Consider the following 14,363-nt stretch of genomic DNA (forward strand, 5'->3'; position numbering starts at 1 on the left):
ATAAAAAGTCGTTTTTTATAATATCAAAGTGAATTCTGTAGCTAAGAATAACGAGGCTAATGTAACTATCTGCTCAGAAGTAGAAAGCTATTTTAAATGATGGAGAAAAGTACAACATGCAAACAAACTGCAGTTTTATAGAAGAATCCAAAATATAATTAAACTTCCTTAGAGATCCTACTCAACCATATTTATTATTTTCGTGATATATTCCTTCAAGGAAAGGTATTTCCCTCTCTTGCCCTTTTGCAGTGGGTCCMTTTTGCAGTGGGTGTCCTTGTGCAGTAGGCACACCACTTGCAGTGGGTGCCAAAACCAAGTAAATGCGGGTCACTTAGCAGAAGGTTTTTAATAGAGAGCCYATAAAATTAGTGGAAATATCTTTAATCATCCAATGGTAAGTTAAAACAAAAACACTCACTAATTTTGTTCCCTGTCAATTCAATTTCAGTCTTCTCAAATTAACCAGAGTGACACTAAAATTTGCCCTACCCAATAGTAACGCACCTCATAGAACAGTATCAAAACAACTCAGTGCCAGCCAAAACAGTAGATTGTTGCAAGCTTTTGAAAATCACTATTAAAATATTGGCATTGTCTTCAAAGGTTTCTGGATGACTCTCGTAGTGAAATATTAGACAGTTGGATGTAGGTAGTTTATAATAGATGTTTAAATCGGCTCAAGTTTTGGTGCATTACTTTGAGGACTAAGCACTTTCTTGGAAAACTAATCTTGATGCAAGACTTGGTGTTTCAGAAGGAAAACAGGCTGGCTGGTTTTTATTTGCAAAAGTTGTAGTGCTGTGTTGGAATGTGCTTCTGTCATTCACTACAATGCATGCTAAAAATAAAATATGCAGACAATGTAGAAAATATTCTTTCAGATGAGTGAAACCACTCCAATATGAGTGGAAAATTGTTAATGAGGAATGTGCAGTTAAGGTTTGCGAATTATGATTCAGTGGGTGTTTGTGGAGTTCTAGGTTAAAAGGGGAAAAAAAAAATCCGACACTTACTTCATTGCAGCTYTTCTTCGAGGCAGGCTCTGTGCTTAGGTAGTCAGCATCTGCCRTCAGAAAAGAGCTTACTGGCGTCCTGCCTGTGTAGGAAAGCTGGCGTGAAGTAGGCAAAGGGGTGAACCTTTCTGTTGGGGTGAACTGGATCATAGTTTCTGGGTGCYTGTTTCCTTCCCTTAACAGTTTTACACTAAAGAGAGATGATAATGAGAAAGTCAGGTGAGGTGAATTCCTATTCTCATACCTAGTCTACAGTAGTTGAGTGCAAGGCACACTTCTGTTTTGGAATGGAGGAATAAGCAATGTTACATATTGTGTCCTTAATACAAACCAGTATGTATTAACTGGCACACTTTATRTTACGTTTTTGTTTCTTGCATGTTAGACAAATCATTCTGCATACAAAAAAAAAGTCAACTTCTCTGTCCTGAGAAATGCTAAAATGTTTTAAGCTGCATATATTAAAAATCTCTGTAAAACAAGACTTTCTGTGAAATTGCCCAGTCCCTATAACTTAAACTATACTGCTTTGTGCTTATCTTAAATACTTGTCACTTAATCTTGTTCCTATCAATGTCTAACATAATCACATCTCTGTTGTATAAATTGATATCAGATGCTAATTTTGAAATGTGATTACAGATGCAAGCCTTAACATGTTGCTAAAAAGTGCAGTCTTTTTTTTTTGTCCTGCTGCCTTTATGGTGAGCTGTTCTAGCTTGCATCATTGATGATAAAGATAACTCGAGTGCTGTGTATTTAAATGTTCATAAGGCTTATTTAAAATACATCTGCAAAGTCAGACTTTCAGGAATTACAGTTGTGGATATTCACAGATAAAGTAATACACAATCATGTTCTTAAGTTTTCCAAACRGATCCTTTTTGATTTGCAGAAAGAAAATACCGCCCTTTATTTCTTTCCTCATCTAATGCTTCACAGTGTTGTCTTTTCTAATCTAACAGTTACTTTGATGTCCCTGCAGATAAACAATATTTGTTCTCTATGAAGATGGGAAGTTGAATCACTGAGCTCAAAGAGAAATAYGTTTACTCTGATGATTTTAAATTACATAAGGCCATATTTTTCGTATACAGTTCCATCTGTGCAGTGAGTGTATGTTCCGTTTCTTGAGCTGCGGCTGTAGGGCCTCAAAGTGGGCCCCTGTGAAATAACAGACAACTTCCAGTTTCTCTGCTTATGTGTCTGCCTGGACGTGTCAGATATTATGTAGGAACATGGGGATAAAGACCGGGCTAAAGTCACATTCTCCATGGTGTCTTTAAGCTTGGTCAGAAGATGATTACTTCTTCCTTTCTCACAGTACTGTCTCTTGTCAGGTAGTCTTGGCTTTCTTATTTCATACTTTTGACAGTAATCTAATTCTATGTGGTCACTTTGAAAAGATTTCATAAAACTATAAAGCTATTTTGGACTTGGATAGCACTGTTTATCCAGATTTTCTGCTTTGCAAATGTGATTYTGCAGTAACGCTGGTGAAAAACACAGGAAAGGTAAGAGACTCGTGTTTTGTATTGGAAAAATCAGGGGAGGAGTCAACAGGGGTTGGGTGTTTTTAATCAACTTACATATTGTGCTGGCATAACTATAATATACTGTAGTAATGACTATGGTATTTGTTGCACTCTTTTTATACCACTGAAATAAGCTATAGTGCTATATGTGCTTTAGTGCAGGATAACATTACTTGCTGTGTAGCACTCACAAACCAGCATAGCTGCATCAGCATAAAACTTTTGTAGACCGGTGATATAATTCCCCTTGTTATAGCAGCCTGGAGCCTGACAGTCCTTAACCTGGACAGGTTACAGGTACTGGTTCAGACATGGACTGGTACAGACCTGTACCAGTCTCTAGGCAATGTAAGAAATGCTGTCCTTATTTTATAGTGAGCCAAGACAGAGGAGTTACGAGTGCCACGGAGTTGGGGCATTTGTATGAGCTGTTGTGCACCAGCCTTCCGCTCCGTTGCTGCCTGGCAGAACCCTCTGCAGGTGCCCATGTCATCTGTGCAGCTGCACGGTGCAGAAGCAGAGGTGGGTGCCCCGGACTGCAGACCACAGGAGAGCTTTCCCAGGTCGCCTTTAGAGCTCACTTCTCCAGAGTCCTTTGAATCTGCCAGTGAAATTTCATTCCTTGCAGAATTTCAATCCTGTAAGGATTGCAGATTAAAAGGAAAAGTTAATTCGATGGCTTTGTATCTTACTGATCTCTTAACTTTAATCTAAAATGCAAATTAATTTAAATGCACATTAGCTAGTAAAGCACACAAAGGTGTGTCTTTAATTTGAATAAAATAATATTGAGTCATGAAGTGGCTCAATCATGATCATTAGATCATCTAATGCCTGTGTGGCAGAGGCAGGCAGTGCGCTTTTCCCAGTCTTAGACATGCCATTTCTGACCAGATTTGTTCTGTCTGTATTAAAATAGTGTAATTTCCTCTTCTGCTAACAAAAAAACTACTCAGTGTTAGCAATAGCATAGCGATGGTACCTATATGCAGTAGTAGTGGCTATTGCACATCACTGAGTCACAGTGACTCCTTTTGCACTCCTTTGGCTATAAAATAGTGGTAGTTCTGTAGTTGTTTCCTCTTGTTGGGCTTAATTGTTTCTAAGAGAATACAAGAAGTGTCAAATAATTCTATTTAAGCAAATGGCCTGAAAAGCATTGGTTACCTCAAACAGGAAAATACATTCTCATCTGCTTTCTCTTTGTACGAAGAGACATGTCACTTACTGGAAAAGCTGAATGCAAAGGTTCAGAATGGATTTTGCTTCTTTCAGCAGGCCTTCTGAGGACACTTTCAGTTATGACTGTCAGCTTCTCTTGTTAAACTTGGCACTTCAGAGCCGGGTTGTTTCTAATGGAAGTGTTAGGGCAAGATACAGAAAACAGTCAAGAGACATGCCGGTGTTGGAGAAGAGCAAAACGAGGTTTCTCGCATCCCTTGTACCAGATTTACCCTCTGAGGAATTCTCCAGTGCACGGGCATCACATGAAGCTATTGCAGCCCTTACAGACTTCCTGCATAGCTCTTCTTGCCCATTTGTCATCCTGAAAAATACATGGAGTTTGTCTGATGGAAGCTTTAAGCAATTCATACACTGCTTGACATTTGAAGGAAAAATGCTTTAACAGCAACACATCTTTTACTATATGGGATCAGCCTTAGAGCCTACAGCAATAGCCTGTAAAGATTTTTGTTTGACTACTCGGAGCAGCCCATTTTATATGAGTGAGCAGATCTTTTAATGTTTTCAATCTGCTCTTAGAAATGTTGACTAGGACCATATCCAAACAATTAAAAGGGAAGTAAGCGGGTCTTGTTGCTGTCAGGAATCGCCACATATTGAGATGAGATCCTCGGTCCTAGAATCCAAACCAAACAGGAAAACTTAAAATTCAACTGTACTGCAAACTTACACAAATGCTTAAGAGAATTAAGATTTTATCTTTTCTCTTACTGGAATGTTGATTCCCAGGTCTGTTAATGGCTTCTATGGAACATCTTATAAGAGTAGCAGTCTCTGGACATACATCTCCCACAGCTGTGCTTTCTGCATAGAAACATCTAAACATCTCAGATTTGGATAAACACATTTTGGCCAGAGGAAAAAAGAATGAAGTCTACCCAGGTTTCAGGAGCTGTAAAGTCTATCGGAATCATGGCCTATGTAAYGTAACCTCTACTCAGTGAAATGAGCCTGGCCTTAGAATTAGCAGTCTCGCAGGGGGCCCATCGGCATGAACAAAACAAGTAATTTCACCCTGCATTGTTGAAAAGGATCACAGATACATTGTCAGGCTACATCACCACTCAGATCCCTGCATGTTAGGCAGTTAGCTTGATGCCTGTCTTAAGAATTCAGGCTAAGGAGGTGCTGGGGAGAATCACATCAGAGAGCACCACTGTTCAGCATGCACATTAAAGTGTAGTCAGCAATGTGAGTATTCCCTGGGTGTTGAATGGCACTTGGTATTCTCTAATTATTTGATCAACAAGCTATTAATGCACCGTCACTAAAAAGAGATAGGGAATTAATATTTTTATGTTTTTAGATACTCAATTGCCAGGGATCTTTACTTCATTTTTTTAATTATACCTTCTGGCCACCTCAGTAGTCTTTGATGGACAGATTTTTAATAGCCTGTTCAAGAGTTTGACAGGAGAGTATTTTGACATCAGTGTTTTCCTTTGATTTCTTTCCACAGCAACCATACTAAGAAAATTATAAAACATATACCTTCTGAAATCAACTTGTGCTTTGTATTTCACTCAACCAAAAATAAATACCAAATTCTTTCCAGATGTTGGTTTGCAATTAACTTGATTACATTTTAAAAGCATCAGTCACTACTAATAAAAAGCCAGGGGCAAATTTAAACTACTGATTTCAGATACTGTCGATATTTAACGATATCTTAACTCAGCTTTCTGGCCTGGACAGTCTGAATCGCCTAGCTGCTATGTTGAATATACTGTTTGAAATGATGGTTTTGAGCGCTTAAGACTATCAGCATTTTTTAATGCCTTTTAATTTTTTACATAGTAATTTTTTATTGCTAATAACACTATGCTTAAGAAAACACAGCTTAAAGCTTGTTTGGTTTTCTTTTGTAGTAGTGTTTCAGAACAGCATTATATGTTATGTTATGTTATTAAATGAAAAGTTGAAGAGAGTGGTTCAAAGTGAAACCCTGGTGGCACTGACAAAAAAAAAMACAATGCTTTGAGCATAGATGCTATGAACAAGTAACATTGAAACTGTCAGTGTCACCAATGGGTTGCATGGCACTGAAATGCATTTGTTCCACAGGATTTTCCTTCTTTTACTTTCTCTTCTCCTCAGGTATTCTACTAAATGGCTTCTACTTTCCTCTGCTTCTGGAGAATAGCAAGYACTTCTTGTAAGCAGAGACACAGATCACTCATACACTGACTGCTGCTCCATAAAGCTTTTCTTTATTCATATCTAAGGGATGAGGGAGGACACCAAGCCAGTGCCTCCTCTTTGGGGACTGAAGGATCAGGAAAGGGCGGAAGAAGAGATCAGCATCGGCCTAGCATAACAAACGGCTGCCAGGGGTGGATGTTAACGGAGAAAGCCATGGAAGACAGTGCTGGAACGCAGCTCTGGGGCCCTGCTGGCCCCCTGAGCTTCCCCACTTACTCCTAGCACCCAAAGAACGTGCTCTGTGCATCTCCACAGATGTGTTCCTAAGAGGCTCTCTGCAGAGCCTGGCAAAAAGCGAAGCTGCTGCCCCAGCCTAACGCTCGGGCTCACACATCCTGTCTCCACAGGACACACAAGTGGTCCTTGGACCACAGTAGAAATTTCGAGATACCTGTTAGTGTTCCCAGATTTAAATTCTGCCCTCAGAACGTACAATGATGCCCATCACCATCGCTTGGCTGGTTACATTCATGCCTATTCATTAAGGTGGCATGATGCCCGCTCACATGGCAGCAGACTATTTTCACTGTGTTAAACTGCCAGGAAAAATAGGTTTAGAAGAGTAATTTGCAGTGTTGCAAGCCTCTGCTTCCCCTGGAGAATGACATTTTTCAGTGCTTTATTAACACAGGGTATCTGTTCTAACAGCCCTTGGCAAGTTACACTTCTACAAAAACATTGCTGGAAGCAGCAGACCGACCTAAATGACAGGTACGTACTGCTGAGACTGTGTTCTCCAGGCAACACAAGTCATAACATCAGAGAGATTTCACATGGATTATGACAATCTATCTGATCCGTGGCATGCCCATGTTTATTTTACAAGACTTCTGTAAGCACCAACCTGCCAAAAAGCACCCATGAGCAAGGGGCTCCACTTTTGAAAGGCCTCCTTCCATATGGCAACATAACCTATCTCAGATACTGCTCTCAAAAGCTTCTACATCCGCTCCAACATTATGAACTTCCATCCAGAGTCTTCAGCAGTAGCCTGTTGGATTTGGGTGTATGCTGGTTGCAAATAGCAACTGTGATGCTGCCCAACGGTGCTGGGCCAGCCACGTGGTTCTGACGAGCAAGACTTCCTGCTCAGCCCCTTAATCAACGAGGAAAATGGAGATCATTTACCTTGTGGCCAAGCAGCATCTTTATCTTGAACAGCTGGTTATTCTTTGTTTTACTTCATGCCTGCCTCAGCTCCGCAGTTTCACCCCAGCCTCCCACCAGGTTCCTACTGGAAAGCAAGGAGTGATCGTTAGGTCCACAACCCCTGGACYTCCTCAGAGACCACTGTGGCTTTGCTAGGCCTTAGTAAACCCGGTGGCATTCAGGAAGAAAAGCCCTTACTTCCGAGCAGACATTCTGTCAGCCCACATGTCAAAATTCTCCTTCAGAAATATTTCATGAAAACACTCCAGAAAAGTAAGAGTGTAGATACAAACAGGTAAGAGTGTAGATACAAACACACACTGTAGGAAAGAGATACCTGGATCAGGCAGCTTACACATTGCATGTGACAAGAAAACACCTGCAAGAGAAGCAGTCACACACAGGCAAGATTGTACCACTGTTTTTATTAGTCGCACAGAAACAGCATTTATGTACATAGGGGCAGTATCCATATAACATATGCTTCTCTAATTTCAGCAGATTTTGGTGCCTTGTAGTGTGTTATTTTACTGACAGTCAGTGCTATAGGCTTTTTCTTGGATGCGTAACACCATTCTCCGAGCATAAAAATCCCTGTATTCCTCAGGTAGCTCTTCAAGTGTTTTCAGGGCCCTGTCCAAGATTTGCATAGCTCTAGAGGCTGCGGTGGGATCCTTATTTCCATAAGTGTCACTTTTATCATAGCACTGAGAGGGAAGGTGCTTCCAAAAGACATTCACTCCCACTCCAAATTCCTCAGAAATTACGTTATGGAACCACAAAGCTGTAGAAAGAAAAAGGTCTAAAATGAAAATTAATATATATAACTTCCAAGCGATCCATAACAAGCACCAGAATCAGCCAAACTAAAAGACTCAACAAAGGAAAAGCCTCAACAACTTCCTTTTTTATTTATAAAAACAGAATCATTCCCCTAAAAGATTGCATTGTAACAAATTTTAAAAGTTCTTAACAATGTTTACATCTATCTCTGTAACTTTATGCAAAAGTAACAAACACTGAAGCCTAAGTGGTACTCAGATCCACAGATAAGTGTGTGTAAGATGAAACTGAGACACATTCCTTGCGCACTCATTCATCTACTCTAAAYGTCTATATGTATTTTTATTGAATTAGTCCCTTACCTTGCCCGATTGTCCAAACCCTAATGCAAACCTCCAGTATCAGTCAATATCTTTAAAAAATGAAACATGAGTGAGAGCTACTCGTTACTTACCTGGAATAAATAACACATCTCCCGCTTCCAGGTAACATTCATAGCGCTTAGCTTTTAGGAAAAGAGGGTATTTCTCAAAGTCTGGATTATCCACATCCAGGACCTGTGATTTAGAGCCTTTGGGAAGTTTTCAAAAACAAGAGACATTGTTACCCTCCCAAACAGTAATAAAGCATTCATTAACAAATTACTAGGAAGCTATAGTTCTTGAATCAGATATAATACTGGTTTATTGCTCTATAACTCTTCTAAAAACACGGCAAATTTGATGGCACTTCTTATTTACTGAGGAGACATATTCTTGTCTACTTTTCTGCAGCAGCTGCAATCTTATTAATACTAGAGAAAACTTCCGCTGGCATTTAAAATCRCATTTTAAACCCAGGCAGAGCACTGCACAGCTGCCAGTTAGGTGGTRGAACCACAACCTGACAGAGAAGGTGGGCTGGGTGCACTGCTCCTTKGCACATTTCCTAACCTGCCCCACTAAAATTCCTTATTTTAGCAAATGGCACCAGAGTAAAGACAGTCAGTGAATTCTTTTATACAAATTGCCAGTCAGTGATTTTTTTTTCCTGTAGCACGGTACTAGTCAATTAGGCAACTATAGTCACCAGATTCTGAACTGGATGCATGTAATATACATACCTGATAAATATAAATATGGTGCATCTTGAGGACTATACAAAACGACTCGCTTTTTCCCCGTTACTTGGATTAAGAAGTTATCCATTACCTGGAATGAGCATAGTTAGAACAATGTCAGCCAAGAGTTCAGAATGTCTCCAAATAATCTAGAATATCATCAGTGTAAAAAGTAAAATATTAAAATCTTCATGCGTTAAGAATTACCTGAAAGAGCATCTACATATAGAAGGAACCCATGCAAAAAAAAAAAAATTAGAATTTCTGCTATTTTATCCCTTAACTGCCTTTTTTTTTTTTTAACAGACATCATATATAATATAAAAATGTTTTCCAACAGCCATATCTTTTTTTTCCTTACAAAGGAATATTTGATCTCAAAACACAAAGACATACTGTATTTTAAATGCATAAAACAGAAAAATATAATGTATAATACATTTGAAATTCCTTTTCTTCAATACTCTACTTTATTTTGCTATCTTTTTACCAATATTTATTTTTCCCCAACTATAATACAAAAATTTTTACAATCAAATTTCTTCAAAAGTAGACCACATGAATTTGGAAGACAATCTTATTTATAATCTATTGCACTGTAGCAACAGAATCTATATAATTATCTACAGTTTTGTCTTCAGATTGAAAAATGAAGGTAATCTTTAGGACAAAAAAAAAAAAAAGTTACTTTGTCTTAGATTTTTAACTGAAATTCAAAATAAAACAGTAAAAAATCAAACAACTCTTAATCTCTTCCATATGGAATTTTAGGATTAGACATAAAAGCAGTGAAGTATTATGTCCACAAAATACCTCTATTTAAAATTTGCTACACAGAACATGATGCAATTTAAGTGTTCCAAATATACAAGTGACTCATAACAGATCTCTGTCAACAGAGATTTGCCACTTAGTATTTCAATCCTCCCGGATTATCTGGAACCTTTATGGATAAACACAGGCATTGCCTACATCATAGTGTGTCCATAGCTGCAATCCTGCTGAACTGATGCGGAAGACRCTAGAGAAAAACTGTTCCTTTTCAAAATACTCTGGGATCTGGATATCTTCTGCCAAGACAGGAAATTGTTTTCTGATATCTGCAATATCCTGAATCAAAAAGGACAGAACAGTTAGAAAAGCATGTGTGAAAACTGAAATCTGGAAGCAGCTGATAACCATTTCTCAGCTCAGGGGAACACGGGGCTGGAACTTCAGAAACAGCCACAGAACATTCAGCACTGGCAAAGAGCTGGAAATATTCATGYTTTTAATGGTCATCATCCTTTCAGTGTTCACTTGGTCACCAGCAATAAAAACAGACAGAATTATGAATATGCTTTGATCTATGACTGCTACAATATGCACTGAAGCAGCAACAGACCATCAGAAAACTCTTTTATTACGTTACAACACTAGCTAGACAATGGCAGGTGAAGGCTTCAGTAACTGCCTAAACTCTTGTGTAACAACATCTTATTTTAGACACTTAGGTTTAAATGTTCTGACCTAAATACAGTCACATGCAAAAGCCAACTGACCATAAATAAGTTGCATATCTGTACCACACAGATAGCAGAYGACAACAGGCTTTTAAACTACTATTTTTCAGTATCAAAACTGCAACCTGAGGTAACTGACCTGTCTAGGATCTTCACCCAGGGATCGCAAGTAGTACTTTTCATCCTGAACATAATACAAAAACAAAGTTATATTTTCCAATATAAATTACAAGCACACTTAAACAAATAGCCTGTGAAAATAAGTGGCACACACAACCTCAGCTACTCTGTTATCCTGCTTTCCACTACTGCCCTCTGTTGCTTACCTCAAGCAATGAAAAAAAATACATATTGACTGGCTGAATGTGAAGGAAAGTGAAGTGAGAGCGACTTTAAATCAAAACCTAACAGCTGCTTTAATATTGCTCTTTCCCACATGGATGCAAAGCAAGTACGGACTTTAACTTAAGCTCTTCAATACCCTGATGTGGGAAGCAGTTTCAACTGGCTTCAAAACACACTGCTTCCTATACAGATACGGAGCATGARGCGCACGTTCTCTTCCCTAGACACAGTTATCTAAGAATGAATATTCTGACCATTGCTTTGTAAAGGCAGCCCCACATGTGCTTCACAACAATTATGTTACAGTATTTCTGTATTTGTATTTTGATAGCACATACAGTCAAAACTCTRAAATGTCTTCGTGACATTTTCTTGCAAAACACCTAGCTTATACACTTATTTTAAATCAAGGCTTGATTTCTCAATTTGAAGCTAGAGCTTTTTTTCACATAAACTGTCTTTGATAACAGAAACAGGTTCAGTGAAGTTAACCATACTGTATATACATAAAACAGTTTCCAAGGAAAAATATTTTTTCCTGTTTCCACATCACAAAAAAACAAAACAAAACAAAACAAACAAAAAAAAACACAGTTAAAATTAAGATCAGGGACTTTGCTGGAGTTAGACCTTAAGTTACTAAGTTACAAGTCATCGTTTCTCCTCTACATCCTGGTAAAATAACTAAATAACTGATGGAAGAAACTGGAGCACTAAGGAAATTACCTCAGACAGAAAGTACTCTGTGTGTTTGGCTTCAGCTGCTCTCTGTACAAATACATCAAAAGGCAGAGTTCTGAAATATAAATATTAAAATTCACATAATGAATTAATGTAATAARACACAATCTAAATACAAAGTTTAAAATCAAACTTTTAATCAAAGTTTAAGCTCTCTTACCATATCTAGTATAAGCAAAAAAATACAATTTGCCTTTTGTTTTAAAAGAAAAACTAGTGACTAACCAGTACTCACAGTGAATGTTTGAATGTTCTAAAGGATAAAAATCGTACATGTACAAACCTTGCTAGTTCCATGCCCCTCTACAGACAGGACCTCTGGAGATCATCTAGTCCAACCCACCAGCTCAAAGCAAGGTCAGCTAGAACAGATCTTCAAGGATGGAGACTCCACGGCTCAATGATCCTCACAGTAAAATGTTTGTTTGTTTTAGTGTTTAATTTCCTTTATTTCTACTTGCACCCATTGCCTCTTGTCCCGTCACTCAGCATTCCTGAGAATGATCTGATTTCTTTAGATCGCCCCATCAGGTGTTTACATCCATTGACAAGCTCCTCCTGAGCTTACAGGGTCTCAGTGGTTTGAGTGATGGAGTTAAGAAAGATTTTACAGTAGATTAAACTCTGGCCTCCATCTGACAGTACTTGACCACTGGTAGACAGACCATTTCTGTAAAGGGTATCATTTTTTAGGCTTGGGTTTTGCCATTTCTGTAAAACTGCAGGGAAACTAAGCACTGAAGAAACCATGGCTGACCTAAAGGTGAGGCATCAGATCCAAAATGCTTTTAGGTAYATAAATGAAAGCTGAACCTTAAGAAGAAAAAGACAACAGAAAAACTAAACCACAATAGAATATAATGACAATTATGGGTTAAACTGTTACATCCTGCCCATTTACACTTTTTGCTGAAAGCAAAAGGAATTGCTTGTTCCTTACACCTCTCCACATCTCACCATCTCAGAGCAAGCTTCACTGCAGCTTAACCTGACGCAGGCTGGTGCTGCCACCGTCTGCCCTTGCTGTCTCGCCTCCCTACACAAGCACTGGCACTCACCTGAACGCATGGTCAAACTGCTCACAGAGCTAAAACAGCAGGAAAAAACCCTCAGATTTCTGCACCAGCTCACAGAGAGGTTGGTGCAGAAAGCAACACAAACAAGTGAGAAGCATCGTGTAACTTACAGTGGCACTGCTGTGGTGCTCACATCGGGTTAAACTCACGAGCTGCCCGTTAAGCCTTCAGTCCCTCCTCTTCTAGGGCTACTTACTCTCCAGATTAGACCAGCAGACTTGCCATGGAAAGTCTCCAAGCTGTCTAAATGTTTTGCGAAGAAGATGAAAGTATTTAATTCTTAACGGGGGCCAGAATCAAGCTCCAGCAAAGCACTTCTCTATACCTTATCATATACCTACATCCCCTGTCAACTGCCTGCTAATGTCACAGGAAGGGGTTTTATGGCAAGACAAAAGAATGGGGAGAAAGGGGAATGAAATAGGGAGGTAGGTCAAAATCATTCAAGTAGGACCTGATTTCAAGGGTTCAAAAGTTCAGTGTTCATGCAAGCAGAAAATAAAATGAGCATGATTAYGGGTTTTTTTTCCCTCCAGTTTGGAAAGGTCTGTAGTTTGTTTACACGTACAGCACATGCTTCTGCTTTCCTAAAATTTTAGCAGACTGAACACATCTTGTTCCCACTTAGGGAAAACAAATGACAATTAAAGTGAAGGCTTTTGCCCTTGAAGAAGAACAACGCAATAAGCGAGATCAGAGGAGCTCTAAGGAAATGTTTTGGCAAGCTACTCGCGGAGGGGAGGAGGCGGAGGGTCCCTAAGGCCCCCACGGAGATGAAAGGGCTGCTGCGGGTGGGTGTCCCGCGGGCTGCGCGCTCGGAGCGCTGCACACGCCAACGCCCAGGGGTTTGKGTTCAGCGAGCGACACCTCCCTGGGGAAACGCACTGGGGCGGGTGCCCGCCACACGGCACGTTCCCAGGGGCTCCGCCACGGCGGGTGTCGGAAACCAGCACTGCTCAGCAGCGCGGAGCAGACACCTCGCTGCGTGCTCAGCGAGGAACAGCACGGCATCTAGCATCACATTTCTTATTTATACCAGCGAATGCCACGCTCAGCTTCCCGCCGAGACTGCCGTCCAGGCCTCCCCGCATCCTGCCGCCGCGGGGCAGGGCCGGGGGGAGCCGCGGAGCCCCGCGCCGCGCTCCCGGCGCCGCGCCGTACCTGTACACGAAGTTCTTGCGCAGGAAGTCCATGCGCGGCCCCGGCGACACGTGCACGCGCACGGCGCGCCCGCCGCCGGCGCGCCGCAGGTAGTCCGCGCTCCAGCGCCGCGTGCACGCGCCCAGCTCCACGCCCTTCAGCACCACGGGCCTGCGCTGCGGGCGCCAACGGCACGCCTGGCACCGCCGAACGGCCGCCAACGGCCGCGGCGCGCGACCGTTACCGCCGCTACCGCGCGGCCGTTACCGCACGCTCGTTACCGCGTGACCGTTACGGCCCGGCCGTTACCGCCGCTACCGCGCGGCCGTTACCGCACGCTCGTTACCGCGTGACCGTTACGGCCCGGCCGTTACCGCCGCTACCACTTGACCGTTACCGCGCGGCCGTTACCGCCCGGCCGTTACTGCCCCGCCGTTACCGCCCGCACCCGCGGGTAGAGGTCGCGCAGGAAGCGCTCCCGCGTGGCCCCCGCCGCGCTCGCCACGGGCTCCGCCGCCTGCTCCCGCCGC

General features: G+C 41.2%; 1 protein-coding gene across 1 annotated transcript; it reads right to left on the reverse strand.

The window, feature by feature from the left end:
* Positions 1-7,554: 7,554 nt before the first annotated feature.
* On the reverse strand, positions 7,555-14,359 carry TYW5 (tRNA-yW synthesizing protein 5; the record flags this gene model as incomplete). The annotated part of the gene is made up of 8 exons (XM_026048252.1): positions 7,555-7,931; positions 8,385-8,501; positions 9,033-9,120; positions 10,002-10,139; positions 10,671-10,715; positions 11,603-11,672; positions 13,855-14,009; positions 14,282-14,359. Coding segments are annotated over 8 exons (948 nt in total), but the record flags the coding sequence as incomplete, so codon positions are not given.
* Between the last annotated feature and the right edge of the window lie 4 nt (positions 14,360-14,363).

Source organism: Nothoprocta perdicaria, unplaced genomic scaffold (assembly GCF_003342845.1).
Source record: "Nothoprocta perdicaria isolate Ctin4 unplaced genomic scaffold, notPer1 scaffold_11, whole genome shotgun sequence".
Lineage (NCBI taxonomy): Eukaryota > Metazoa > Chordata > Aves > Tinamiformes > Tinamidae > Nothoprocta > Nothoprocta perdicaria.